General features: G+C 42.1%; 8 protein-coding genes and 1 non-coding gene across 11 annotated transcripts; 4 read left to right on the forward strand and 5 right to left on the reverse strand.

The window, feature by feature from the left end:
- Positions 1 to 6,643: 6,643 nt before the first annotated feature.
- Positions 6,644 to 8,527, reverse strand: LOC112346839 (pentatricopeptide repeat-containing protein At4g02750-like). The gene has a single exon (XM_024676616.1). The coding sequence runs from the start codon at positions 8,525 to 8,527 to the stop codon at positions 6,644 to 6,646; it is 1,884 nt and encodes a 627-aa protein (XP_024532384.1).
- A 2,062-nt stretch (positions 8,528 to 10,589) lies between these two features.
- On the reverse strand, positions 10,590 to 11,371 carry LOC9642941 (10 kDa chaperonin, mitochondrial). The gene is made up of 3 exons (XM_002971587.2): positions 11,222 to 11,371; positions 11,022 to 11,161; positions 10,590 to 10,955 (listed from the first exon to the last, which is right to left on the reverse strand). The coding sequence occupies exons 1-3, from the start codon at positions 11,333 to 11,335 to the stop codon at positions 10,901 to 10,903; spliced, it is 309 nt and encodes a 102-aa protein (XP_002971633.1). The 5' UTR covers positions 11,336 to 11,371; the 3' UTR covers positions 10,590 to 10,900.
- LOC9640092 lies at positions 11,337 to 14,060 on the reverse strand. 2 transcript variants are annotated; one of them, XM_024676662.1, is made up of 14 exons: positions 13,990 to 14,060; positions 13,807 to 13,922; positions 13,595 to 13,756; positions 13,364 to 13,521; positions 13,235 to 13,303; positions 12,952 to 13,186; positions 12,731 to 12,897; positions 12,579 to 12,672; positions 12,402 to 12,524; positions 12,226 to 12,347; positions 12,037 to 12,168; positions 11,871 to 11,979; positions 11,692 to 11,807; positions 11,337 to 11,642 (listed from the first exon to the last, which is right to left on the reverse strand). In XM_024676662.1, the coding sequence occupies exons 2-14, from the start codon at positions 13,918 to 13,920 to the stop codon at positions 11,414 to 11,416; spliced, it is 1,830 nt and encodes a 609-aa protein (XP_024532430.1). In that variant the 5' UTR covers positions 13,921 to 13,922; positions 13,990 to 14,060; the 3' UTR covers positions 11,337 to 11,413. The 2 variants fall into 2 exon arrangements, with proteins under 2 accessions (XP_024532430.1, XP_002971634.2); XM_002971588.2 differs by lacking the exon at positions 13,235 to 13,303.
- Positions 14,018 to 16,270, forward strand: LOC9640093 (RHOMBOID-like protein 2). The gene is made up of 6 exons (XM_002971375.2): positions 14,018 to 14,842; positions 14,984 to 15,147; positions 15,209 to 15,372; positions 15,489 to 15,748; positions 15,817 to 15,946; positions 16,065 to 16,270. Exons 1-6 carry the CDS (start codon positions 14,544 to 14,546, stop codon positions 16,182 to 16,184), a joined length of 1,137 nt encoding a protein of 378 aa, XP_002971421.2. The 5' UTR covers positions 14,018 to 14,543; the 3' UTR covers positions 16,185 to 16,270.
- Positions 16,271 to 16,298: 28 nt separating this feature from the next.
- On the forward strand, positions 16,299 to 17,440 carry LOC9642942 (soluble inorganic pyrophosphatase 1). Of its 2 annotated transcripts, XM_024676670.1 has the most exons (8): positions 16,299 to 16,373; positions 16,464 to 16,492; positions 16,542 to 16,607; positions 16,669 to 16,776; positions 16,859 to 16,924; positions 16,984 to 17,104; positions 17,170 to 17,251; positions 17,307 to 17,440. In XM_024676670.1, exons 1-8 carry the CDS (start codon positions 16,325 to 16,327, stop codon positions 17,347 to 17,349), a joined length of 564 nt encoding a protein of 187 aa, XP_024532438.1. In that variant the 5' UTR covers positions 16,299 to 16,324; the 3' UTR covers positions 17,350 to 17,440. The 2 variants fall into 2 exon arrangements, with proteins under 2 accessions (XP_024532438.1, XP_002971422.1); XM_002971376.2 differs by lacking the exon at positions 16,464 to 16,492 and having other exon boundaries at positions 16,299 to 16,463; positions 16,519 to 16,607.
- On the forward strand, positions 17,440 to 18,251 carry LOC9642943 (peptidyl-prolyl cis-trans isomerase FKBP15-1). The gene is made up of 6 exons (XM_002971377.2): positions 17,440 to 17,517; positions 17,574 to 17,620; positions 17,691 to 17,753; positions 17,804 to 17,894; positions 17,949 to 18,053; positions 18,121 to 18,251. Exons 1-6 carry the CDS (start codon positions 17,463 to 17,465, stop codon positions 18,192 to 18,194), a joined length of 435 nt encoding a protein of 144 aa, XP_002971423.2. The 5' UTR covers positions 17,440 to 17,462; the 3' UTR covers positions 18,195 to 18,251.
- Positions 18,252 to 18,259: 8 nt separating this feature from the next.
- LOC9642944 lies at positions 18,260 to 20,314 on the reverse strand. Its single transcript, XM_002971589.2, has 7 exons — positions 19,772 to 20,314; positions 19,454 to 19,703; positions 19,232 to 19,397; positions 19,072 to 19,174; positions 18,896 to 19,024; positions 18,605 to 18,829; positions 18,260 to 18,555 (listed from the first exon to the last, which is right to left on the reverse strand). Exons 1-7 carry the CDS (start codon positions 20,312 to 20,314, stop codon positions 18,277 to 18,279), a joined length of 1,695 nt encoding a protein of 564 aa, XP_002971635.2. The 3' UTR covers positions 18,260 to 18,276.
- Positions 20,315 to 20,503: 189 nt separating this feature from the next.
- On the reverse strand, positions 20,504 to 20,577 carry TRNAN-GUU. The gene has a single exon. It is a non-coding gene; the product is annotated as a tRNA-Asn (tRNA).
- A 71-nt stretch (positions 20,578 to 20,648) lies between these two features.
- LOC9640161 (beta-galactosidase 8) lies at positions 20,649 to 23,782 on the forward strand. Its single transcript, XM_024676661.1, has 19 exons — positions 20,649 to 20,765; positions 20,827 to 20,928; positions 20,991 to 21,186; positions 21,233 to 21,321; positions 21,392 to 21,472; positions 21,537 to 21,631; positions 21,685 to 21,755; positions 21,816 to 21,906; positions 21,957 to 22,074; positions 22,129 to 22,224; positions 22,282 to 22,327; positions 22,378 to 22,562; positions 22,619 to 22,693; positions 22,747 to 22,881; positions 22,935 to 22,985; positions 23,047 to 23,200; positions 23,253 to 23,389; positions 23,467 to 23,532; positions 23,598 to 23,782. The coding sequence occupies exons 1-19, from the start codon at positions 20,667 to 20,669 to the stop codon at positions 23,685 to 23,687; spliced, it is 1,977 nt and encodes a 658-aa protein (XP_024532429.1). The 5' UTR covers positions 20,649 to 20,666; the 3' UTR covers positions 23,688 to 23,782.
- Positions 23,783 to 23,823: the final 41 nt, after the last annotated feature.

The raw sequence follows: 23,823 nt of genomic DNA on the forward strand, positions 1-23,823 counted from the left end.
GATAAACTTTTTAAGTAAGGATGCAATTAAGTAAGGATTTCAAGTAAGGATGCAATTAACTTTCTTCCACCTCATTATCAATATATCAATTCCTACTATATTTCCTATATTGGGATTGTGAAGAAGACTTACCTTATGCAATGACAAAATTGCTACATTCAGGCAAAAGGGTGAGTAACTTGGGAAGTGCAATCACTAGGATAATGAAGGAAAAGTGAAAAAATATAGCAAATATGAAGTTAAAAGCTAAGGAGATTTAGATATTCAAACATTATGAATGCTCTAGAACTATTTTAATATCACTTTATGCTCTTATTTCTTCGCATTTTAGTTATATACTTGAGAATTGCTTTATGCTCTAATTTCTTCACTCTTATAATGCATACGATCATTGGATGAGATTTAAATATACTATCACCATGAATCCTCAGAACATTAAATGATATATAAGGATAAGATAACCATTAAAAACTCTTTTATAAAGTAATTGCCCCTTTTTTAATTGATTAAAGGGAAAAAGATAAGATGTATTACATATATTATCAAAGAAAATAGCATCAATTCGATTTTTATTGATTAATGGCTACTTAAAGTATTATATACCCTTGAATAAGTATATTCTTACCTCTAAAATTAGAGGTGTTAGTTCTCCTTGGCTAAATAGAGATTATTAGTCAATAGTTGATAAAGATATTAAAAAATACACCAACTTAATTGAGTTAAGAGACTATTTTTATCTACATAAAATTTGCTAGCACTCAAATACCTTTTAGCCATCACTAACAAAGAAATGACTAATAGAGTTAGCCATTCTTCTTACTCTCAATGTCATCTAGCTTATAAAAAATTATATATTTTTGCTTGTAAGTGACATAGAGAGAGAAGCTAAAGGCCCTAACCTTCTTGAATATACAAACTAAACCAATCAATAAGGTTTAGATAGTCTATTATAAATAAACAATTAGAATTGTTTATATAATCATGCCCTTTTAATGGAAATAAGGTTATATGATCAATTGATTGTAATTATCCCATGACTAAAGATTTCACATACATATTAAGTGCTGAAGCTAATTTGCATATACTAGCCCAAACTTCAAGAACAATAAAATGGACAATATCAAAGTCATAAACAAAGATATCTTAGAAATATCAAATTAATAGTGAATAAATTTTATATTAAAACAAAAGAGTATTCCAATTATGTTATCATTTGATAAACCAAAATTTGTAGTATAAGAACCACTAAGATAACTATAGGTAGAAGATATAGGATGAACTATCTAACTAAATTTAATTGCAAATGTATTATCAAGAAAACTCAAAATTTTTTTTTAAGTCATTGTCTTCTAGATGTATCATGAATCATATTAGTATCGATACTCAACGTGTCTAAGGCAAATAGAATTTCTAAAAGCTTTATTTTCTAGATTATTATGTGGCCTTCTATAGAAATATATATGGTTAGTTTCATGATAGTGAATGTACAATATGTATTTTGCCTAAGTATGACAATTCCACTAATATTATGCCCAATCATGTGCATGACTAAATTTGCAACATGTTTCCTAGATACCAATTTCGAAATCTATCATTGATGCAAGTTTTTTTTAAACTTTATTGCTTATTAAATGATATTGTGATTAATTGCATAATAGATAGTAGTTCTATGGTAGAGGTAGCACTTGACTCTAGTAGATCAATGTTTGCTATTAAAGAACATCATTTCTTCAAATGCCAGCTTAAAGGATTTCATGAGCTACCTTCAATCTCACTATTTACAAAAGCAAAAATAAAGTAAAATAATGAATGTAAGATTTTCTTTATGATTATATTGATTATTAATAATTTTTATTGTGTTTCTTATGAAGTGAGTTATACTTGATATAGATAATAGATTTATGTTGGATTGTTTGGAGATCACTTATTGAGTATATTTTTGTCATGTTAGCTTTTGAATTAGTATAGATATACTTTTCATTAGCTTTTGCATTATAAATTTTGGCTTATAAATGTATCAAAAGGATGTTATACGTTATAATTATTTTTTAGCATTTAAATTGGTTGTTATAAGATTTGTGATTATTGTTATATAAGACTTGGCTATAAACTTCTCATTATTCCATTTATTAAGAGTTGTTGGGGAAAGCATTTTGGCTCTTTAATTTAAATTGATGCTTAAATTAGTGTTTGCATCTAGCAATTCATAGTGATGATTGATTTTCATCTAGCATAATTGTTAGAGATCTTGCTTGATTATTATTAGTGATGGATGGTTTATCATTCTTCGGGATGGTAGATTCTTCTTTGAACAGTGATGTGCATCTTTATTAATGGGGTGATTGATAATTTTTATTATAGTTAGTTGTTACTTTGATGGCTTCTAGCTTTTTGCATTACTATATATTTTTTTGGTTTGGATTAGATTTTTAGGTTTGAGATATCAATAGAATGTTGTTAACATTTTTTTGAACAACTTTGGTTCCTTCATATTATTGACTAGGATTTATTAAAATGATTTAGTGTAATAATTCACTTGATCAGGTGTTTATTGGTCTTGTGGCATTACATCTATTTTGTTCATCAAGGCAAAAATTCAAAATCAATAATAAAAACACAACAACCACCCTACTTCTTAGTTGGAAAGTAAAAGAGCCTTGATATATTTGTCAATTAAACTTTCCCCATCACCTTCCTTATTTGTCCATATATAGCCATCACTGTGTTGGCTTTAAGCAAATCATATAAGCAAGACCTTATAGCTCTCAGCTCATGGTGTTTTTGACTTCTTGGGAAGTTGCTAATTTAGTATTACTCAAACCCAAGAAAGGGGGTGCATTTTTGTTCATGAGTCTTTTCTATTATATTTAAACCCTTATAGATCATTTTTTGAATTATCATCTTTGGTTATTTACAAGAGCATACAATTTCATAACACCACATCAATAGTGTCAAAAACCTCCAATAAGGAGCTCTATTGCATTAGCTTGTTGCCAATGTAATGATAACCATGTATGAACACTATATAAGTTTTTGATGCTATTAACAAAGCTCTCAGGTGTTCTAGATAAAAATGCTCTTAGCTTATGTAAATAATAATTGAGGTAAAGATGCAATTTAACTTTACAAAAGGTGCACTTGAGAGTTGACAAAGTGACTTATATGAGTGTGTGCTCTAGTGCATAGGATGTTGGATTGAGTTAGGTTCAATTATTAATGATGTGCTCAATCAGAACATAATCATCAAGAAGCTTAACTAGTTTTTAATAAGATGTTTGCTTGAGATAGAGGTCACTAGTGGAGGCCTGTATGTTACCCTTCTTAATAATTTATTGTAACTCTCTTTGAAATTTACTTATTTGGTTTATATTAGTGATTGGTAATGTTAAACCTTGGTTTCCAATTAAAATTTTAAAAGGAGAAAATCACAATTATTAGATTAAAAAATATCTTAGAATATACTTGAATATACTATATATATCCTTTACACTCCCTTAAAGCAAACCAAAAAGATATGCAAGTGTTCTTAAAACAACTAAGAAGATCTATTCTTGTTTTTTTATTTCCTCCAACAGCTGCAATACTCTAATTTTTTAGGGTCTCAATAGTTAAGGGGCCTTTGTCATGATTCCTAACTTTAAATTAAACTTGAACAAGGCACTTGTTGATCTTCTTAGATGTACTAGCCCAAAATGAGGAACCATATAAACTTAAACTGAGCTAAAGAATTTGCAACAAATTAAGTTGTTGAGGTTAGAACATAATTAAACATCTATACTGAAATCTAGAAATAACATGTCATGGGTAAAGTATAAAAGTTCATTATGAAGCAAGTGAGCACCATCAAAGTTGACAAATCCAAACACAAGTTTATGATGTTAATGGGAGAAATTTGGATTCATCTTAGATACTAAGATGAGATGAGGAGATGAGGAGAGGTTGCTCTTTTTGCACAATGAGAGGTTAGGTAGATTCTCAACTCGACTACTTTAGGAACTATTAAACTCAAGACCTCAATGAAATTTCATCATTTCAAGAGTCACTTGTTAGAGAGCTTTTGTGTCCTATAAAATATTTTAACAATATAGAGTATAGCTTTCTTGGCATACCCACTAATAACCTTATCTTTTTCCACTTTAAAAATTATATATTTTATGGCTAATATATTTTGTTTCTAATTTTATTTAGTCTAATAGTTGGTCTAAGATCTGTTGGATGGGGTGAAATTAATTCTCTTACTGAAAAAAAAAAATGGTCTTTTGAGGTTTAAATAGAAAGGGAAAAGATTAATGAATCAGAGTGTGTTTTTTATCAATCCATTAAGTAAGAGACTATCAAATATACATATACCTAATACTCAGTTTTGAATAAGGATATTGTAACATTCTTCTATATATTCCTCTTAAGCATGTAAAGAACAGGCTGAGCTTAGTGTGGCAGCCTTGCCTTGGCACTAGCATAGCTAGGGTAAGCCCTACTCATATATATGCTCATTTAGCAACTATAGACATCAAGAATGAAATAGGGATCTGTTATCAATAAAGTCAATTGTTCCCACTATGCTTTTGAGGAATTTGCAAAGAATGGTAGACATCAGATAACCAAATACTTGTGGTTTTTCCTTGACTTAAAAAGAAAATATGATAGGCTTGCTCTCAATTGCATCACCTTCTATATGGTGATGATGCACACCTCTCAACCAAACTCCTCCATAAATATACCAACCTTAGCCTTAAAGAAGCATGGTTTTAGTTTTTCTAAACAATCACTGCAAGCTCTTGGGTGGTCTGTCTATGTACAGTCTATATATACTCAAACAAAGTGGTTGTTATGAGTGGAGATGTTTGACACTAGGTATGACTTGGACAACAATGGTCACAAAATGTTCTCACAATAGGGATTGGATGAAAAGTAAGTTAAGCAAGAGAGTGTTGGATAACAATGGATAAAATCTCTTATTAATACTTCTAGGAATGGAAATTTTGACTCATAGTTAAGGTTTTTAAAATCAAAGTACAAATAAAATCTAAACCACTTTACAAAATTACAAAAGAAACTTTGAAAAAACTAGCTTAAGCTTTTAAAATGAACTTAATAAATTTAGCTTGTGAGTGCATGGAATATGGAAAGGGAATATAGAAATGTGCATATCAATTAGCCCAAAAACCTTAACTTATATACAGGAGCGAGTGGTCCGGATTGAAACCAATCCAACGGCTACCAAAATCCCACTACACTAATATTAGTATACGGCATTGTAGCCATACATTTGGCCCTCACATCTGATATTGGTTAATTTAATTCTCATAAAATGATGTAATAATTTTTTTTGTGTTAAAAAAGCTAGAAATAGCATTTTTCTTATTCTTATTTTTACAAGATTGCTCCTTCAGACAACACAACTATGCATAGTTGTGTATAAGCACAATCCAGAGTTAGGGTGTGCACTAAGAGCTTCAGGCATGTTTTATTAAATCACCATAAAAACTATTTCGTTAGACAAAAGACATAATTAGTACCCTACCTTTTAGATTGTTAACAAAAATTTACTTTATGTTGTGAATTTAAAATTGCTTCAAAATTTACTTTAACCTGTTCCTTTTATTCACTTGCTCTATCCAAAAGGCAAAGGCTGCCTTTAGTCCTGGACTAGTAAATTTAAAATATTAAAAAATCTTAAACATTATCATAATTATAAACACAAAAATAATCTAAATGAACAACTGTTAAATGGTAAGATATCCTAGAATAGTCAACCATATTTTATGTTGAATATTGTACCAATTTCTATCAAACAATGGCAATGGACTTACAAGATTTTGTGGGAAAATGGAAGGGGGAAGTGATGGAAGGCTGAAAGTGCTGTGGCAGAGAATTAACCGGTCCATTTCGAAATCCTCCCATTGTTACCCAAAGATAAAGTTGATAAAAATGTAGTAACAAAACATTAATTACTTGGTATCTTGTTTAAACATATAAGATACAGGCGAGTTGTTTGGCACGAGCTTGCCTGACAATAGTGACAAAGATTGGATATTGGAGAAGCCTTTGCTCACTGGTCCTTTGTAAGGATCTCTCTTGCTTGGCACGAAACATATATGCTTCCCTGCTCTTTTATGGTGTACGAATCAGAGGAAAAAGCTAGCTTGTATCTCCAGAAATATAGGATAGAGAACTAAAAAAAGAAATAAGAACCAAATTTCTTCCTTGAAGAAAAGAAGGATTAACTGTTTTCAATGGAAGAAAAAGAGAGAGTAACAATCGAAGAAAGACTCTTCAATCGGATGCTAAGCTTACAAAATCAACTTGCTAGTGGAGAAATTTCCAATGCGAACCAAATTCGTTTTCTTTCTTTACAGGATAAAAAAAAGAGTAAGGAGGAGGATAATCAAAATGCAAAACTGTGCTTGCTCTTCGTCAGCTAGTATTCTGGGGCGTCTTCTTCCTTGACGGCCAGAATGAATCCGGCGCGCACGAGCTGGACGGATTTTGGGAATCGATCCATGCTCGATGGTATCGTGCGCGACGTAGAAGTGGCGTCCTTTACCACTCCGGCCAAGGCGGTGCAGCCCTCTCCATCGCAGGCTCGAGGATTCGAAGAAAGCGCTGGCCACCGAGATCGTTGGTCGACTCCGAGAAGCTGCTACAAATCACTGCGTTTTCCTCGTTGGTGGAAAGGCAAGAACTCTCTACGAGAAGAGATGTGAGAGGTTGCATAGATCTCAGACAACAGAGTGTAAGGAGCTCCATTCCCGGGAATGTTTTCTGCCACTCTAGCTCCTCGATCGACATCGCTGTGGAGACGACACGCATTGAGCAGTGCGCCCCACGCCACTGGATCCGGCATGAAAGGCATGGAATGGATCAACTCCTCCGCACTGCCCAAGTGGCCCGATCGACCGAGACAATCCACCATGCAGCAGTAGTGATCTCTGCAAGATCGCAGCTGCCTCTCCTTCATCGAGAGGAAGTAAGAATGGCCCCTCTCGAGCAGCCCCCCGCGGCTACACGCGGTAAGAACGCTCACGAGCGAGATCTCATCGGGGCTCTCGCCATGGAGCTCCATTCTCTGGAAGAGCTCGATGGCGTCGCTGCTATGCCCGTAGTGGGCATACGCCGCGATCAAGTTGTTCCACGAGACTAGATCCCACTCGCTCATCCTCTCGAAAAGGGCTCTCGCGGCACTCACGCGACCGTTCCTCACGCACCCGGTTATGGCGATGTTCCACGAGAACTTGTCCTTGTCTGGGATCTCCGCAAAGATGCTATTGGCATCGTGAAGATTCATGGTGCCTATGAGAGCCCCCATCATCCCGTTCCAGCTCGACGTGTCTTTGGCGGGCATTAGAGTGGACAAAGTTGATGCGTCTTGCATATACCCGTTTTGGGCATAAGCGGTCACTAAAACATTCCACGAGATGAGGTCGTGGTTTGGCATTCTGTCGAATATTTTCTTTGCTTCTTGAATATACCCAGCCTGGGCATATCCAAGCATAAGTGCTGTACAACACACCACATTGTGCTCAGGCATAGAATCAAACACGCACTTGGAATCCTCCAGATACCCGTTTTGGGCATATAGCGTCACCATTGCGGTCGATGACACGATGTGCCACTCTGGCATTCTTGTGAAGAAGAGCAACGTGGCACTGTCCACCTGGCCATCCCAGGCATATCCCACGAGCATGGTCGTCCACGTCACAATGTCCCGCTCCAGCATGGAGTCGAATATGCACTTGACAGATTCCAGGCGCCTGGCGTGGACGTACGATTGAAGCATTGCGTTCCACGTTACTACATTCCTTGCAGGGATGTTCTCAAACACACGCTTGGCATCTTCAAGATGCCCGCAAGAGGCATATGCTGTAAGCATAGCTGTCCAGGAGACAATGTCTCGCAGAGGCATCTGGCCAAACAAACGCTTTGCCTCATCCACGTGGCACGCATCTGCAAAACCTTGCAGGAGAGAGTTCCACGTCACCAGGTTGCAACGTGGCATTAAGCGGTCAAAGGTTTCTTTGGCCTTCTCAAGATACCCAGAGCGGGCATATGCCGTTAGCATAGTTGTCCAGGAAACAACGTCCTTGTTAGGAAAGACTTCAAAGAAGAATTTTTCAACCTCTTGTATAGATAGCTCTTGATTATCAAGATGGGCTTGAAGGAGAATGTTCCATGAAACAGTGTTGGGATTAGGAATTTTTTGAAAGAAATCTTTGACTTTTATCATATGCCCAGTTCTGGCAATTGCTACCAACATTGCGTTCCAAGATACAGTATCCCTCACTGGCATTCTAGAAAAGAAGCGCTCCACCTCGTCAAAATGGCTGTGGTTGGAAAATGCAGTAAGAAGTGAATTCCAGGCTACGACATTGGTCTCGGGCATAGAATCAAGGACCATTTCAGCATGATCAAGATGCCCATTGTTGGCAATTGCACAAATGAGCAATGCCCAAGAATGGGAATTGGGGCTAGCGAGATCATCAAAGACAGCTTGGGCATCTTGTACGCTCCCACACTTTCCATACATCTCTATGAGGAGATTAGCAAGGTATCGATCGCTCTTGTAGTGGCTGGCATGGATTTGGGAGTGAATTTGCCGGCCAAGATGCAAATCTCGGCAACTGGAGCAGTCCCTCAAAACGGCCGCCACTTCTTCTATAAACATTTTTTATGTTTTAGGGTTCATCAATATATTATAGTTATTAATGGTTGTGATTTGTTTCTTAACAGTTTAAAAATCTTAATCTGCTGTTGATTGTTTTTTATTCTTGAACTTTATCTTTTTCATTTTTTGCATGTCACCTTCTTATGTTTTTGTTACTTAGTGTCTTCTTTAGCACCTAGGATGTTGGATTAGGTTGGGTCTAATTGTCAATGATGATCTCAAAAAGAATATGATTGTCGCCAATGCATTTGAGCCACCAGCATCCACATGAAGAGCAAGGTTGTAGTCCATGCTGAAAGAGAAACCAAGAAGTCTGACCATATGCCAAGTATGGACATCAAGTTTCTGACAAGATTATTACTTAAGATGGAGGCTAGTTGCATATTACCCCCAATAATGACCCTGGGTGGCCTAAAAACATGTGGGTGGAGTGTTCTTAGATATAAAATTGTTTAATCCAACAGCTGCGAATGTCCAATTGGTAAGGGTCTCAATAGGTGAATGGCCTTGTCATGATTCTTAGCTTTGAATTAAGCTTGAAGAATGCACTGTGGTGACCCAAAATGAGGAACTACTATAGAACTAACTTGAAATGAGCAAAGGAACTTGCAATTAAACAAGCTGTTGAGGCTGGAATAGAGTAGCACTGTGCCAAGTTCCAGAAGTGGCACACTGTGGCTTGTGGAGCAAGTGAGCACCATTGAAGTTGATAATTCCATGTGCAAGTTTATGACACAGAGTGAAGATTTTTGGTTGCTTCCTAAATACCAGGATGAGATAAGGAAAGGCTACTCTGTTGTACATAATGAGAGGGTGGCCAGATTCTCAACTCAACTGCTCCAGGAACTCATGTTTAAAATAGTTACTTGAATATTATTTAAGATGTCTTTATCATTCTCCCAGGAAAGCTTAATAAGCTGGTGAGAATGATCTCAGGATAAAAATACTCAATCACAACTTGTAATATCAAATATAACTATCATCTCTCCAATGTGACTTACATTAGTACTATTAACAAGAACTCTAGATCAATCAATAATGTTTCTCATTAAAGTAATACGTATTTTGTGAAATGCCCCTAACTAACCATAAAAACCAATGGATCAAATTCTTGGGCTATGGCATTTCTTATATATGGAAATACAAAATAAAACTCCCTTTAAAACAACTTGCTTAATGGTATTGCTAAAGTTGGTATATATATTTTCATCCCTCCAAATATAAAAAAAATCTCGTAATAATTGATATCTAGATTTTATATATATATGCTTAATAATACTAAAGAGTTGATTGATAATTATTGGATAACCACAACATTAGTATTAATATAAAAAAAATCAATCAAATAAAATGCTCAATATTCATTTATAAATACATCTTAAACAATTCTGGTGATTATACGTTTTTGTATCTATTACATTGTGTCGTCTAACTGAATGAAATTACAATCATTTTGTATAATAGAGTATGTGAAAATGAAACAATTTGAACAATAGTGTTATATTGACCTTGAAGAGTTCCAATAGCATAATTTAAACTATCTTCAGAAACAAAATATGTTAGTTACATATGAAAAATGACACAAAAAAGTCAACAATCACTCTTCAAAACCTGGATAGGAGTTTCTCTTGGTCTGCTACGGACCCCCTCGAAAATCCTGCAAGCCTGCTTGATCTCTCCACACTTCCCCCAACAATCTTGCCCGAGCTTACCCCAAAGTGCAAAGACGCCAAGCACTAGCCGTTCTAATTTTCCAAACTTTCTAGTTTCTAGACAGCTCTAAGGATTATCTGTATAACAATCATCTCGGATTACGTGAGATTGTGAGAAACTTCGTCAAGGAAACGTAGGTCACTTAGCTCTCAGGATTACGTGAGCTTCGATTAGACGGTAGTTGTGAGAAACTTCGTCAAGGAAACGTAAGCATCAGTAAAAAGTAGCATGATATTCTATGGCGTCATAGCCCTTCCTGCCTTTCGTGCCGGATCTAGTGGCGTGGGGGGCGCTGCTCAATGCGTCCACTACGATACCGATCGAGGAGCTACAGTGGCTGGGAATGGAGCTCCTTACACTGTATTGTCTGACATCTATGCAACCTCTCTCACCTCTTCTAGCCAGAGTAGAGGAGGAGAATTATCCTAGTTGCTACCATGATCTAGAAGAGTGAGAGGATGCTAGATCGATGCGAGAAGAGAAAAAAAATGATGAAACAAAACCTTTGGGTGATCACCAATCCTACTCAAAGTCGCTCATGATCGCGAGGATGCTCTTGTCGCGGAAGACCTCGTATCTGGATCGACCGACAAAACGAGATGAGCCAAGGAGAGCAAGAGAAAACACAAAAGCAAACTCTTACGATTTGTCCTCGAGCTTGATCTCCACACCGCCCCAATCCGGGAGCAAAACCTTGTCGCCCACTTTGCAGAGATTTGGCACGATCTCGCCGTCGGTGTTGTACACGCCCTGGCCTACCGCGACCACAGTCCCGGCATTGATCTGCCAAAGCAACGCTCAAACCCTAGAAACGCGCCCATGATCGATCGATCAACTACTTACGTGCTTCTGCGTCTCCGGGAGAAGAACGCCGCCCACGGATTTGGCAGGTGGCACGAGCTTCTCGACGAGCACTCGATCCAGCAGCGGCGTGAACCTCGACGCGATAGACGCCATAGCCAAGGATTTTGGAGTGTAGGGTTTAGGGGGTTTTAGCGTACAAAGATATTTTCTTTCCGTACGACTTCCGTGTGATCACGAGCCTTGTTCTTGTTCTTCCATCTCGTCCGACTCGCTCTCATCTTCTTCCTCCTCGTCGCTGCCCCCTTTCTTCCGCCTCCTCTTTCTCCCAACCTTGTGATTGAGATACTTGCCGGTTTTGCTCAGCTCCAGCTTAAAGACGCTCCCCTCGCCTTTGAAGTAGTATGGCACCTTGAAACAAAACTGTGCCAGATCCTTGAATGCCACTTCCGTGCCAGTGAGTCTGCGGGCGAAGCTACGTTTGAGTGAAAAGAAAACAGAGAAAGAAGAACCTGAAAATGTCTGAAGCACTTGTCTGCTGCAAAAGTCTACAGCGAGACGCAAATCCTTCTACCCCGGATGGGGTCCTCGTTACCAAGTTCCAGTCAATCTCCGTGGTTAAAACAAGCTGCTCAAATCAACTCTATGAGCAATGAATAACATGGAAGTTAAAAAAAAAAAAAAAGCGTACCACATAGTACAGCGTAGGCCGGCTTGAATCGCGATCAAAAACTGCCCAGACTTCATTCTCTCCAGGGTAGATGAAGTAGCTATCTCCGAGCTTCTTGAAGGTGGTCATTCTAAAGAAAAAACAAACTTGTCGTAGGCTTCTAAAACCAGCAGTAGGAGTTATTGACCTGTGAGAAAATGTGACCCAGGATGTCTGAAGATCAGCTTTGTCAATCCTGTTGTATTGTCCGGTTCCGCGGATGGGGCTCCATTGGTCGTCGTTTGCAGCAAGAAAGCCAGTGTCCAGCTCCAGGAAGCATCTATAGAAAACCAGGAAAGATCGTTGCGTAACGCCAAACAGAGCTTTAAACACTTACACGTGAATTTGCAGCCCTTTCTTCTTTTTCTTGGACTGCAATGTGTCGAAGCGATCTCCACTCCTGGATAGAATAACTGCGTACCAGCTTGGTTGTGACCTGGTGTTATAAAGTGCCCAAAGCTGCCAAACGTAGACATTATGAGAACTAAAGACGGCATTTCCCGCTTGTCGTACCTCGCCCGTCTCGAGTACGGCGCACTCGCTCTCTCTGAATTTTGGAGAGAAGTTGTAGATTACATGGGCTTCCCAAGTCGAAGGTAGCATGAGTGGACTGAGCATGTAAGAAATTACTGAAACCTACAGTGAGAAGAACAGATTAGAAATGCCACAAAATCCGGCAAGGACACTTACAGAAAAACTATTGCCAATTAGATTCCACCGAATGGTTTTAGCCTTGTCATCAAGCTTGCATTTCCTTTTAGGAGTTTGCTCGGATGCGAACGGCCTACGAATTCATATCTTTTGTCATCAGTGTAAAATAAGATAAAACAAAAGAAACTTACACGAAGTCGTCTAGATTACCAAAATCGATGTCAGTGTGTCCAGCAGGGAACCCCATTACCTTCTCTAGTTCTGTTACGGTGACATATCTCAGCACCTCATCTTTGCGGTCAAAGACACGTTGCAGTTGTCCAAATCCTCCCACGTAATAGTTACACGTCATGACACACTGGGCAAGTGCTGAAAGTTAGCACGCAACGAGAAGACAAAAGTAGAAAGATACCCCGATCTTTTCTTCCAGAGCCGTCGCGTCGTCAAGAGCATGTTGCAAAAGGTTGGATGCGTGATTTCTCACGTCAGGCAGCTTCTCTGGATGCGGGATGTTTGTCCAATACAGACGCTTGCGCTTGCTGGCTGTTAGATCCTGGGAGTCGATCTCAATAGGAAGACAGTTGAGATACTTGGATATTTCTTCTCGGTCTATCCATGTCATGGAGGCCACATTCTCCACCAAGAACCTGAAAAGAAACACTGCTTAAAAAGGTGGTAAGAGGAAAGGCTCACACCATCGGGGCCGAAAGAGATGCAGTATACGGAGCATATCGAAAAATAGACGGCTGCGAAAGCCATGCAGCCTGCGCTCTCATGTTAGCAGCGAGTCGCAGTGAAAATGCAAACAATGCTTTCGAACTTACCCATCCCTTTTGCCCATAGAGGTCAAGTCTTGACAAGGGAAACCACCAACAACGAGATCAATCTCTTCCTCAATGTCTCCTCGTCGAATGTCCTTTACATCTCCCAGGTGTGTAACGTTTGGAAACTTGGCTTTGAGAACGCGCGCAGCGTAAGGATTCTGGAAATGCAAAGAGAGCCCAGCGTTAGAACGTAAGCACGCGAAGGAACACAGAAGAGAAAGCAGCGCCTACAATCTCAGAGCTATATCCCTTGTACCGAACTTCGAGACGATCCAAAGCAGCCCAAGTGCCGCCGATTCCATCAAAGAGGCTCAGAACAACCAAGCGGCGATCCAAAGCTCCAAGGTTTCTCCGGAAAGCGTCAAGCCAGTCTCCGTGCTCCGGAAACTCCTCCTACACTCTCACATTGCATGCAAAATCTCCACAAAAGGGAAACCGCATACCTTTTTCTTTGATGTTGGAGGAGGTGGCTTCTTGATCTCCTTCTTGAGCTCCCTCTCTTTCAGCCGCAGTGCCAAAGCCTCTGCTTCACGGATTTTCGCCACAAGCTCTTCCATTCCTACGCAAGAATGCAGGTAGCAAATCGATCAGCCAAGTCAAGAAAAGCGAATTTCCACATATTTTACCGGTTCTTGCAAGAAGACCTAGAATCAGCTATGGCGGATCGAGATGGCGCAGCGGCAGTGTCAGCGCGAGCGCCAGCAGCATCGGCGGAGCCAAGAAACAAGGTAATCTGCGACACGGACGCCCTCCAGCGCTGCCTCAAGGAGAATCGCGGCGATCGCAGCAAATGCCGTAAAGAAATCGAAGCGTTCCGCTGCGCATGCGAGGCTGGAGGCGCTAGGGCAGGAGGAGCGCCATCGCCATCCCCGCCGCGAGCGCGAGCGCGAGCTCCACCCTCTTGATCAATCAAACGATCAAATTTTTCTTCCTCTAGTTAGGAGCCGACGTGGCACGACGCGTGGATGGTGCGTCACACCGTGTTGTTTGCTGACTCAGCACAAGCTCTAATACTCCCGTCCCGATATGGGAGACTTGTTCCTCGCAGCTATGGCGGCATTCCGAGCTAGGTTTTTGGAATTGGTGGGATCTGCGAGCGATTGACCGCGCGCGCTGGGTGATTTTCAGCTCGGTAGTGTGATCTAATTCGGGGCCGGGCGATCGATTTGGAGCGGCAGTGATGGAAAGGGAGGCGGCTCCTCCTCTCGACATCGAAAGAAAGGGGTCATTCTCGAGCCACCGGGGGCGCTCAGTGTATCCCGTCCCGGCTTCCAGCTCGTATGAGGAGATGCCGCCTCGCGCGTCCAGGATTTCGTGGCTCATCCCCCTTTTCGTCGTCGCCAATGTCATCGTCTTCATTGTCACCATGTATGTCAACAATTGCCCCAAGAACTCGTTCAATTGCAGGCTCACCTTCCTCAAGAGGCTCTCTTTCGAATCGCTCAGGGACAATCCTCTTCTTGGTCCATCCTCCGAAACGTAAGTTCTTCTCTCTCTCTCTCTCCTTTTTTTTTTTTGTCTTTCCTTCCTGGTTCGTTTGATTTTTTTTCTTCGCTTGGATGATTCTTCCTTTGTGTGTGGGTGTGTGTGTTCTTCACTGATCGATCGCTGCTTCTATAGATTGAAGAAAATGGGGGCATTAAACTCGACACTGGTGGTGAAAAGACATCAAGGGTGGCGGCTAATCTCTTGCATGTGGTTACACGCCGGTGTGCTTCACTTGCTCGCGAACATGATATGCCTTCTCTTAATCGGCATTCGCCTGGAGAGGGAATTCGGCTTTGGTAAGTTGACGAAAATCTTTCTAAAGTTCTTCTCTTTGCCTCAAACTTGTTTTCTCTGCAGTGAAGATCGGGCTTTTGTATCTCCTATCTGGTTTTGGTGGCAGCCTCCTGTCCGCGTTGTTCATCCAGGACCGTATCTCGGTCGGAGCGTCGGGAGCTCTCTTCGGTCTTTTGGGAGCAATGGTCTCGGAGCTCATCACCAACTGGTCCATCTATTCCAACAAGGTAGCTTCTTAAGCTTGCTTCAAAGTTTTCTCTCTTTGGTGGTGATCCCTTGCCAAGCACGTATTGCGACTAACACAAGCTTCTATTCTTTTTTTTTCCGTTGCTTTGGCTTGCAGATTGCCGCGTTGATCACATTGGTCATCATCATCGGCATCAACTTGGCGGTGGGCATCTTGCCTCACGTCGACAACTTCGCGCACATCGGAGGATTTGTCTCCGGGTTTTTGCTCGGCTTCGTGCTGCTCATGAGACCACAACTTGGATGGGTCCGGCATCAAGGACACGCTGGGATGCCGGGCGGTGCTCCTGTCAAGTCGAGACACAAGATCTATCAGATCGTGCTTCTCATCGTTGCCGTGCTCCTTTTAGTTGCCGGGTGAGTTTCCTCTTACCATCTTTTGCTCTCTTGAGTGATCCTTCAACTGTGCTTGTCAATCTCTCCAGGTACTCGACCGCGATTGCTCTCTTGTACAAAGAAGTTGACGTGAACAAGAAATGTAGCTGGTGTCACTACTTGAGCTGCGTTCCTACGTCGCATTGGAATTGTAATGGCAGCAAAACGTTTGAATGCGAGGTATGTTCTTCGCTCTCCTTTTGTTTTTCTATTTTCTCCGCGTCTCTTAGAAATCGTCGTCGTCCGCGCTCGTGTATGATTGCTTTTGACTTTCACACATTTTCTGGATTTGCTGCAGTATAACTTTGACAAAGGCTACTTGACGGTGGTTTGCGAAGATAGAACGCGATCGAGAGAATGGCCCTCAGTCACTTCTCCCACGAGTGATAATGTTTACTGCTCGAGAAGCTGCCGGTAAAAGTGAAAGAAAAAAGGAAACCATTCTTTGGGAGGAGAATAAATTGCTTGTAAAAATTCGTTTGAGAAAGTACATTTGTTTTTTTATCCACACCATACGTTTAGGTCGACGCAAAGCCAAGCAAAGTATTTTGGCTGGCGATGGCGGACCGATTCGTCGCGGCGCATCCCTGGCACGACCTCGAAATCGGTACGCTCGTCTCGTGTTCTCTTGATTCTCAGGCTGTTCTTGCGATCTTCTCACGCGATCGAGCCTCTTGTTTCGTGGCCAAACCCCAAGGTTCTGGAGCTCCCTTAGTTTTTAACTGCGTGAGCTTCATCCTCTTGTTTGGTAGCATTGCTTGAATCGGTTTTCCAGGTCGTGGAAATCGCCAAAGGCAGCAAAGTCAAGTATGAGCTCGACAAGCAGAGTGGATTGATCAAGGTGTGAATAGTTTGATCTTTTCTTTCGCTACTTTCCAGTTATGCTTTGGTCGTTCTTCCAGGTTGATCGAGTCCTTTATTCCTCGGTGGTTTATCCACACAACTATGGATTTGTTCCACGCACGCTGTGTGAAGACAATGACCCGCTTGACGTTCTTGTGATCATGCAAGTGAGCTTCCATCTCTTTTTTTCTTTTTTCCCTGGTTTTGTCTTAGTAAACGCTCTCGGCCAAGTGAACTTTTCATGAACAGGAGCCTGTTCTTCCAGGAGCGTTTCTCCGAGCCAAAGCCATCGGGCTCATGCCGATGATCGATCAGGTAGCAAAGTGTTTACATTCTTTTCAGCGTTTCTCTAAGAGTGTCATCTATCTGATCAGGGGGAGAAGGACGATAAGATCATAGCAGTGTGCGCTGATGATCCAGAGTACAAGCATTGCACGGACATCAAGCAGCTCCCGCCTCACAGGCTAGCAGAGATTCGCAGGTTCTTCGAGGATTGTATCCTTTGCATCGTCTTTGGTTCTTTCGATTCTCTACCGCTCTATTTCACGATCGAGTGACAGACAAGAAGAACGAGAATAAGCAAGTAGAGGTGGAAGACTTCCTTCCCGCGGAGAAAGCCATAGAAGCTGTGCGCAACTCAATGTAGGCATTTCTCTTTTCTCTTTTTTCTTTGGAAAGCTATGCTCGTGTTTTCCAGGGATTTGTACGCGGCCTACGTTGTGGAGACCCTTCGCCAGTAGGAAGCCATGGAAGCTTCGCACAGGACACACACTTCATTATAATTGTTTATCTTTGCGTTAATCAAACAAAGTTATTCCAGCTCTAAAACCAGAGCTCGCGCTTAGGGTTGGCTATGGCGTCTACGAGCTTATTTCTCGCCTTGGCGCTAGCGCTGCTGGCTTCTCAAGGTAAAGTTTTTTTTCGCTCCAGCTCTCTTGGATCTTCTCGCCTCCCTTTCCCGCAGCGATCGCTAAAGCCAGTGATGTGAAGGAGCTCCAGATCGGAGTGAAGGTATGTGATCGGCTCTTCTTTTTTTTTTTCGTTTTTTCTTCTTGTGGACTGATGAGAGATTTCCTGCCAGTTCAAGCCTTTGACTTGCGAAATTCGAGCTCACAAAGGCGATGAAGTGAAGGTCCATTACAAGGTAGGAAGTGTATCCAATTTTTCTATCGCACTGGACGAGTTTTCTTTCAGGGATCTCTCACGGATGGGACCGTTTTCGATTCGAGCTACACCAGGGGCGATCCCATTGGTTTTACCTTAGGCCAGGGACAAGTGATTCAAGGTAAGTTCTTAGTTTTGTTCTGAAGCTTGGAACTTATATTGCTTTCATGTCAAGGCTGGGATCAAGGGCTTCTAGGAATGTGCGTCGGCGAGAAGAGAAAGCTTAAGATCCCCTCCAAGCTCGGTTATGGGGATCAAGGACAACCACCAAAGATTCCAGGTAAAACTCCTTGTTTTCCACTCTCTTGTTTTCTTTGTTCTGATGTAAAACTTCTGCATATGTTCAGGTGGTGCGACACTGATTTTTGAGACCGAACTCGTGTCAGTTAATGGCAAGGGTGATGAAAAAAATGAACTCTGAGGTGTAGTGCTTGATTTTGACAATGAAGCCCTGACATAACACTCTGTTCTTTCTTGAGCTTTTTTTGTCGCTCGTACTGATCTTACCAGAACTGGCCAGGATTGACGCTTACAATCCCTGCAAGAGCTTTACCACCTGTGCTTCGCAGTCCGTCGATGATGGAACCCCAGGAGGATCCAAGCGCTCCTATGAAGTAATCGCAATCCACTGCCATCATCAGGTTCACAAAAGCATTGGTGCTACTGTTCCATCTTCCCAGGCCGGTTTCGTAGTCTTTCATCGTCGTGCTTCCGGTTTGTCTTCTAATGGTCGTGTAGTAGAAGTTCCACTTTGTGTAGTTCTTACTTTCGTCGACGACGTTCTGCGGGAGATTCATTTGGAATTTATCAAGCTGGAGTTTTTTCTCGTACCTGCATCTCCGTTGAAAGCCATATGTGCTTGGCATTAGGAAAGCGACCACGTAAGTTTTGAGCAAGCTCCATATAAGATTTGAAGCCGAAGATTTTCATTTCTCGGCCCTTGTCGCCTTGTCTAACGTGAACACTTACCAGGGGCCTCGGACCCCATGGCCTGTGGATATGGTTGCTCCACACAAGCTTCTCCATGGCGGTGATATTTCTTCTCGAACTTTCAACCTGTAAGGCATCAAAGCTATGCTTATACTTCCTTGAAACCAAGCTTTATTCTGATTGTTTCCAGACCTTTGGCCACTCTTTGGGAAGTGTGTCGACGATCAACGCAGCAGCCGCACGGCCAAACGCTTCGTGACGAGCACGGTTGAGAAGTACGCACAGGTATTCGCTTGGATATCGAGTAAGATATCTGATGGCCTGATATCAAGCACTTCATACTCACTTTCGTTTTAGAGCACGATTACCTGTGCACGCCACCACCATATGTGCATTTGGTTGTGATGAACTGTGAGCTCACCATTCACTTGGCTCGTTGCTTGCAGATGCTCCCATGGCTTTCCCCAGATCCTGTGTGGAAGATAGAAGATTTCACACTGTTGCATTATGGATTCTCTGCGGTCTTACACTGGAATGGGTGCGAACCATGTTATCCCTCCCCAGTAGTTGCTCATGTCGGTGATAGTTTTATTCTTTCTCGCTTCCTGCGAAGCAGCGAGCTCCAGCGCTCGCTCACGACATTCCTTTGATGTCTCGGGAATGAAATAGCATGTCCAACGAGAGTGTCCAGATCCTAAGTGCCAAGGTAAGCTTTACTGTTCTTTTTCTTTCTCCTAAGCTTTTGCGTACCTTTGCAGCCCTCGTGATCGGCTCGGTTGAAATACTCCAGGACCAGAACTCTATTTTCGTTCATAGCAACTGCGACCATTCCCGAGATGGCGTTCAGCTGTGCTCCGGTACCCCATGTCGATATGTTTGCGAAGTCTACGTACAAGAACTTAAGAGATGAATCTCTGCAGTTCTTCGGGTGCTGATGCAACCACAGATCTCGCTGGACGCGTCTTGTGTATGGTAAGTTATCTTCCTCTCCTCCATCGATCTGGACAGTTTGCAAACCGGATCTAAGTTATAAAGCCAGCCTCTAACTCTAGATCTCTGGATTCTCACCCAGGGAGGAAATGGACCTTGCAGCAGAGCTGTTTTGTTGAGGAGGAGCTCCTCTCCATCGTCCTCGCAGGGGACGTGCTTTCCGAGCTCAGCTCCCAAGAGGCCTTTCCACAAACTCCAGTGTGGACGCTCTCCATCGGCACTCCGGCTGTCCATCCTGGTATACTCCATGTAACGAGCTTTACAATTCTCCAGGTGAGGAGGCCGACTGATGCTAGAGAGCTCTTCCTCCGAAGCTTCGGCGTCCTCCTTGAGGTATGGTGAAGAATTCCAGATCTCCATTAGCAACTCAATCTTCTCGCTCGTCTCGTCGTGCGCAGGGAGCTCGGTGTTGCGAGACGAAGTGTTGGACACGGATGATACTTGCACGGATTGGCAAGGCAAGTTGCCACGAAGGAGAAACTGCGAGAGCTTTGCCGACGGCTCACCATTTTGATTCGCGTTGTCGAGTTGGATCACTCCAACGATGAGAAGCAGGCTGAGCGACAGGCAAACGATGAAGATCCCACTACTTTGGCTGGAAGATGAAGCAGCAGCAGCCATGGTTTTGTGCTTCCAAACTTCCAGCCTTTGGTGGAAAATTTCTTAGTCTGTTACAAGTGTTACTTGGCTTAGACGCGATACTGCTGAAATTTTTGTGTAACTGCAAGACTAAAAGAAAAGTTGTTAATCTCAATAGTTAAATTATTTGTTGTTAAACATAACCAGAATAAAAAATGTTTAACACTGATACGCTAGAAGGAGGGCTCGAACCTCCGACCTTGTGGTTAACAGCCACACGCTCTGACCAACTGAGCTACTCCAGCTCATGTTATATTAATCATTAACTTTTATTTTAACAATTAAAAATAATGACACAAAAGTGGTGTGGCTGATTCTTCCTCTATTTTTTGTCATGCGCTTCTCCAGCGCTGGGAAAATGGCGCTTACGCGAATGTTGCTTGTGTCTATGGCGTTGGCCGCGCTGCAAACACTGGGCGCCTCCCAGGGAGTGGTAAGCTTCGATTCTTCGCTGTGATGGTTTAGCTATGGAGTCTCTCTTCTCCCCACCGCAGCAATCCAGAAGTTTTTCTATAGAAAACGACGCGTTTTACAAGGATGGAGAGCCCTTCCGCATTCTGGGTGGTGAAATCCACTACTTCCGGATCGTTCCAGAGGTAAAGCTCTTCTCGGTCTCTTCGAATTCTTGTTTTTCCATCGAAGAAAAATGCTCTCGCAGTACTGGAAAGACCGGATCCAGCGAGCAAAAGCAATGGGTCTTAACACCATCCAGACTTACGTTCCTTGGAATGTTCACGAGCCATCGGAAGGCGAGTTCTTCTTTGGCGATCCGGTGAACCTCGAGGCCTTTCTAAAGCTCGCACAAGAGCTCGAAGTTTTGGTCATGCTTCGCATGGGACCATATGTTTGTGGAGGTTTGGCTTTTTTCCGCTTGGAGGTTTTCGAAGATTTTGCTTCCAGAATGGGACCTTGGAGGATTTCCTTCGTGGCTACTGTCCAAACAACCACAGCTAAAGCTCAGGACTTCCGATTCTTCGTACCTTAAGCTCGTAAGTTCTTCCCTCTTGCAATCTTCTACTGTTTTTTTCGAGTCTTCTATCTTAGATCCTCGAGTTACAGGTTGACCAATGGTGGAATGTTCTTCTTCCTAAACTCGTTCCATTTCTCTACTCTCGTGGTGGTCCAGTGATCATGCTACAGGTTTTTTCATGACAACCTTTGCTCACTTTTGATTTTCTAAACTTCCTTGCTGTTCTTCTCGCAGGTTGAAAACGAGTATGGATCTTTCGGATCTGACAAGCAGTATCTCCACCACCTTGTCAGCGAAGCTCGCGAATACTTGGGAAACGAAATAATCCTGTGGGTTCTTTTGATTCGAAGCTCTTCAACTAAGCAGCTTTTACTACTTGCAGATACACGACTGATGGAGCTACAGAGGACGCTCTGCAACGGGGTACAATATCTAGAGACGATGTTTATGCTGGTGTGTATCTCTATCAAAATCTCGTGGTTTTGGATTACTGTTCCTTCGAATTTTCTACAGCTGTGGATTTTCCCACCGGCTGGGATCCTGTAGCAGCATTTGCACTACAAAAGAACTACAACTCCCCTGGAAAGTCTCCTGCATTGTCAACGTAAGTTCCAATTTTTTTTTTGGACGCTTCACTGAGAAATTTCTATGCAGTGAGTTTTACACGGGCTGGCTTACTCACTGGGGAGAAAATCTCGCAACAACAAGCCCGTATGTTGCAGCAGCAGAGCTGGACAAGCTTTTGAGTGCTAATGGTTCTGTCGTGCTTTATGTGAGTGTTTTTTCATTCTAGCTTACGTTCTTGGCATTGAAACTCTTTGTTTAGATGGCTCACGGAGGCTCCAACTTTGGATTTTTCAGCGGTGCAAATACTGGGGGGAAAGAAACCATCTATCAGCCGGATATCACGTCCTATGATTATGTGAGCTGCCCGCTCTTTCTAAACCATGGTTTGAGAATTGTTTCCAGGAAACTCTAGGACGCCCCCATTGGGGAAGGTGGAGATCTTGGAGAAAAGTTTTGGAGTGAGTTTGAGCTCTTATTGTGTTTGTGCTGTTTCTTATATTCCTTGCAGGATTTCGTGAAGTGCTCTCGAGCTATGTCAACTTTCCACTTCCAGATCCGCCGCAACTTCCATCGAGACGAAACACTGGGACTGTCGTGCTGCAAAAGCTCGCAAATCTTTTCCAAGTCCTCCAGTCTCTCAGTCATGAATTCTATCTTCAACAAGCTCCGGTGACCATGGAGCTTCTCAACCAGGTAACTCGGGCTTGTTTCGTGCTGGACCAATATCTTTAAGTTTTTGTTTTTTCTAGAGTTTTGGATTCATCGTTTATAGATCCAGACTCCCGTCTCATGCAAAACCAGGATCCATCCTTGAAATAAAGAAGGTAAGCTCCTGATTCGAGATTTAGAAGTATGGGTTCATCGATACCATGAACAGATTCATGATCGAGCTCAAGTTTACGTTGGAAAGAGCTCTCAAAGCCTGAGACTCGTAGGAACGCTGCAAAGATGGTCCAATTCCTCGCTACAACTTCCTGATGGATCATCGGCTGGAATGGAAATCTACATTTTGGTTAGAAATTTGTCCCCAGTGGAGTTACTTCTAAAACTTTCACGTCTTTGTAGGTGGAAAACATGGGACGTATCAACTATGGACCATTCATATTCGACCAAAAGGTCTGGTTTTTTCTTTTTCTTCGAGAAGTAAAGTTCACTCTTTTTTTCCTCGAGTGTTTAGGGGATTCTTTCTTCCGTTATCCTTGACAATGTTCCAATGCTTGGCTGGAGAGCTTACACTTTAAGCCTCGCAGATGTCGCTGAAAAGTTTCAAGCGATGCCAAATGACCTTGCTGGATTTCAACGACATGGAAGCATTCGCATTGAGTCAAGAGGTTTTAATCAACTTTGCCATACACTCAAAGTTTTTCTTTCTTTCTTTGGCAGCTCCACATTGTGATGGCCCTGCTTTCTATGCTGCCACGTTTGAGAGTGAAGCTCAAATGGACACTTTCATCTCTTTCAAAGGCTGGAGCAAAGGGGTGGCGTTCGTGAATGGTTTCAACCTTGGTCGATTTTGGCCGGTAAGGAACAAAGCTTCTAATTTCCTTCTCGATTTTATGCCTTCTTCTCGTCCATCACACACAACTTTATCTTTAAGGATGCTGGCCCGCAATGCAGCCTGTATGTTCCTGGACCACTGCTAAGGCAAGGAGAAAACCAGCTTGTAAGTCTCCTCGTTAAAACTTAGCAATTTCTCTTGACTTTTCTTCTCTTTTCTCTCTCGTAAAGTTGATTCTAGAGCTCGAAAACACTCTGCTCCACAACAAAACGCTCCAGTTTCTCGGGCAGCACGACTGGACTTGCGGCAAAAACTCGTAAAAATCGAATTTGAAGCATAAGTTCATGCCTTTGTTTCTTCCAAAGCTCGAAACAATCAAGCAATCAAGCAAAAGTAATAACACCCTTGTGTTTAAGTCCTGTGATCGAGAAGTTTAAAGTCAAATTTCACGAGTAT

This window comes from Selaginella moellendorffii, unplaced genomic scaffold (genome assembly GCF_000143415.4).
Source record: "Selaginella moellendorffii unplaced genomic scaffold, v1.0 SELMOscaffold_17, whole genome shotgun sequence".
Lineage (NCBI taxonomy): Eukaryota > Viridiplantae > Streptophyta > Lycopodiopsida > Selaginellales > Selaginellaceae > Selaginella > Selaginella moellendorffii.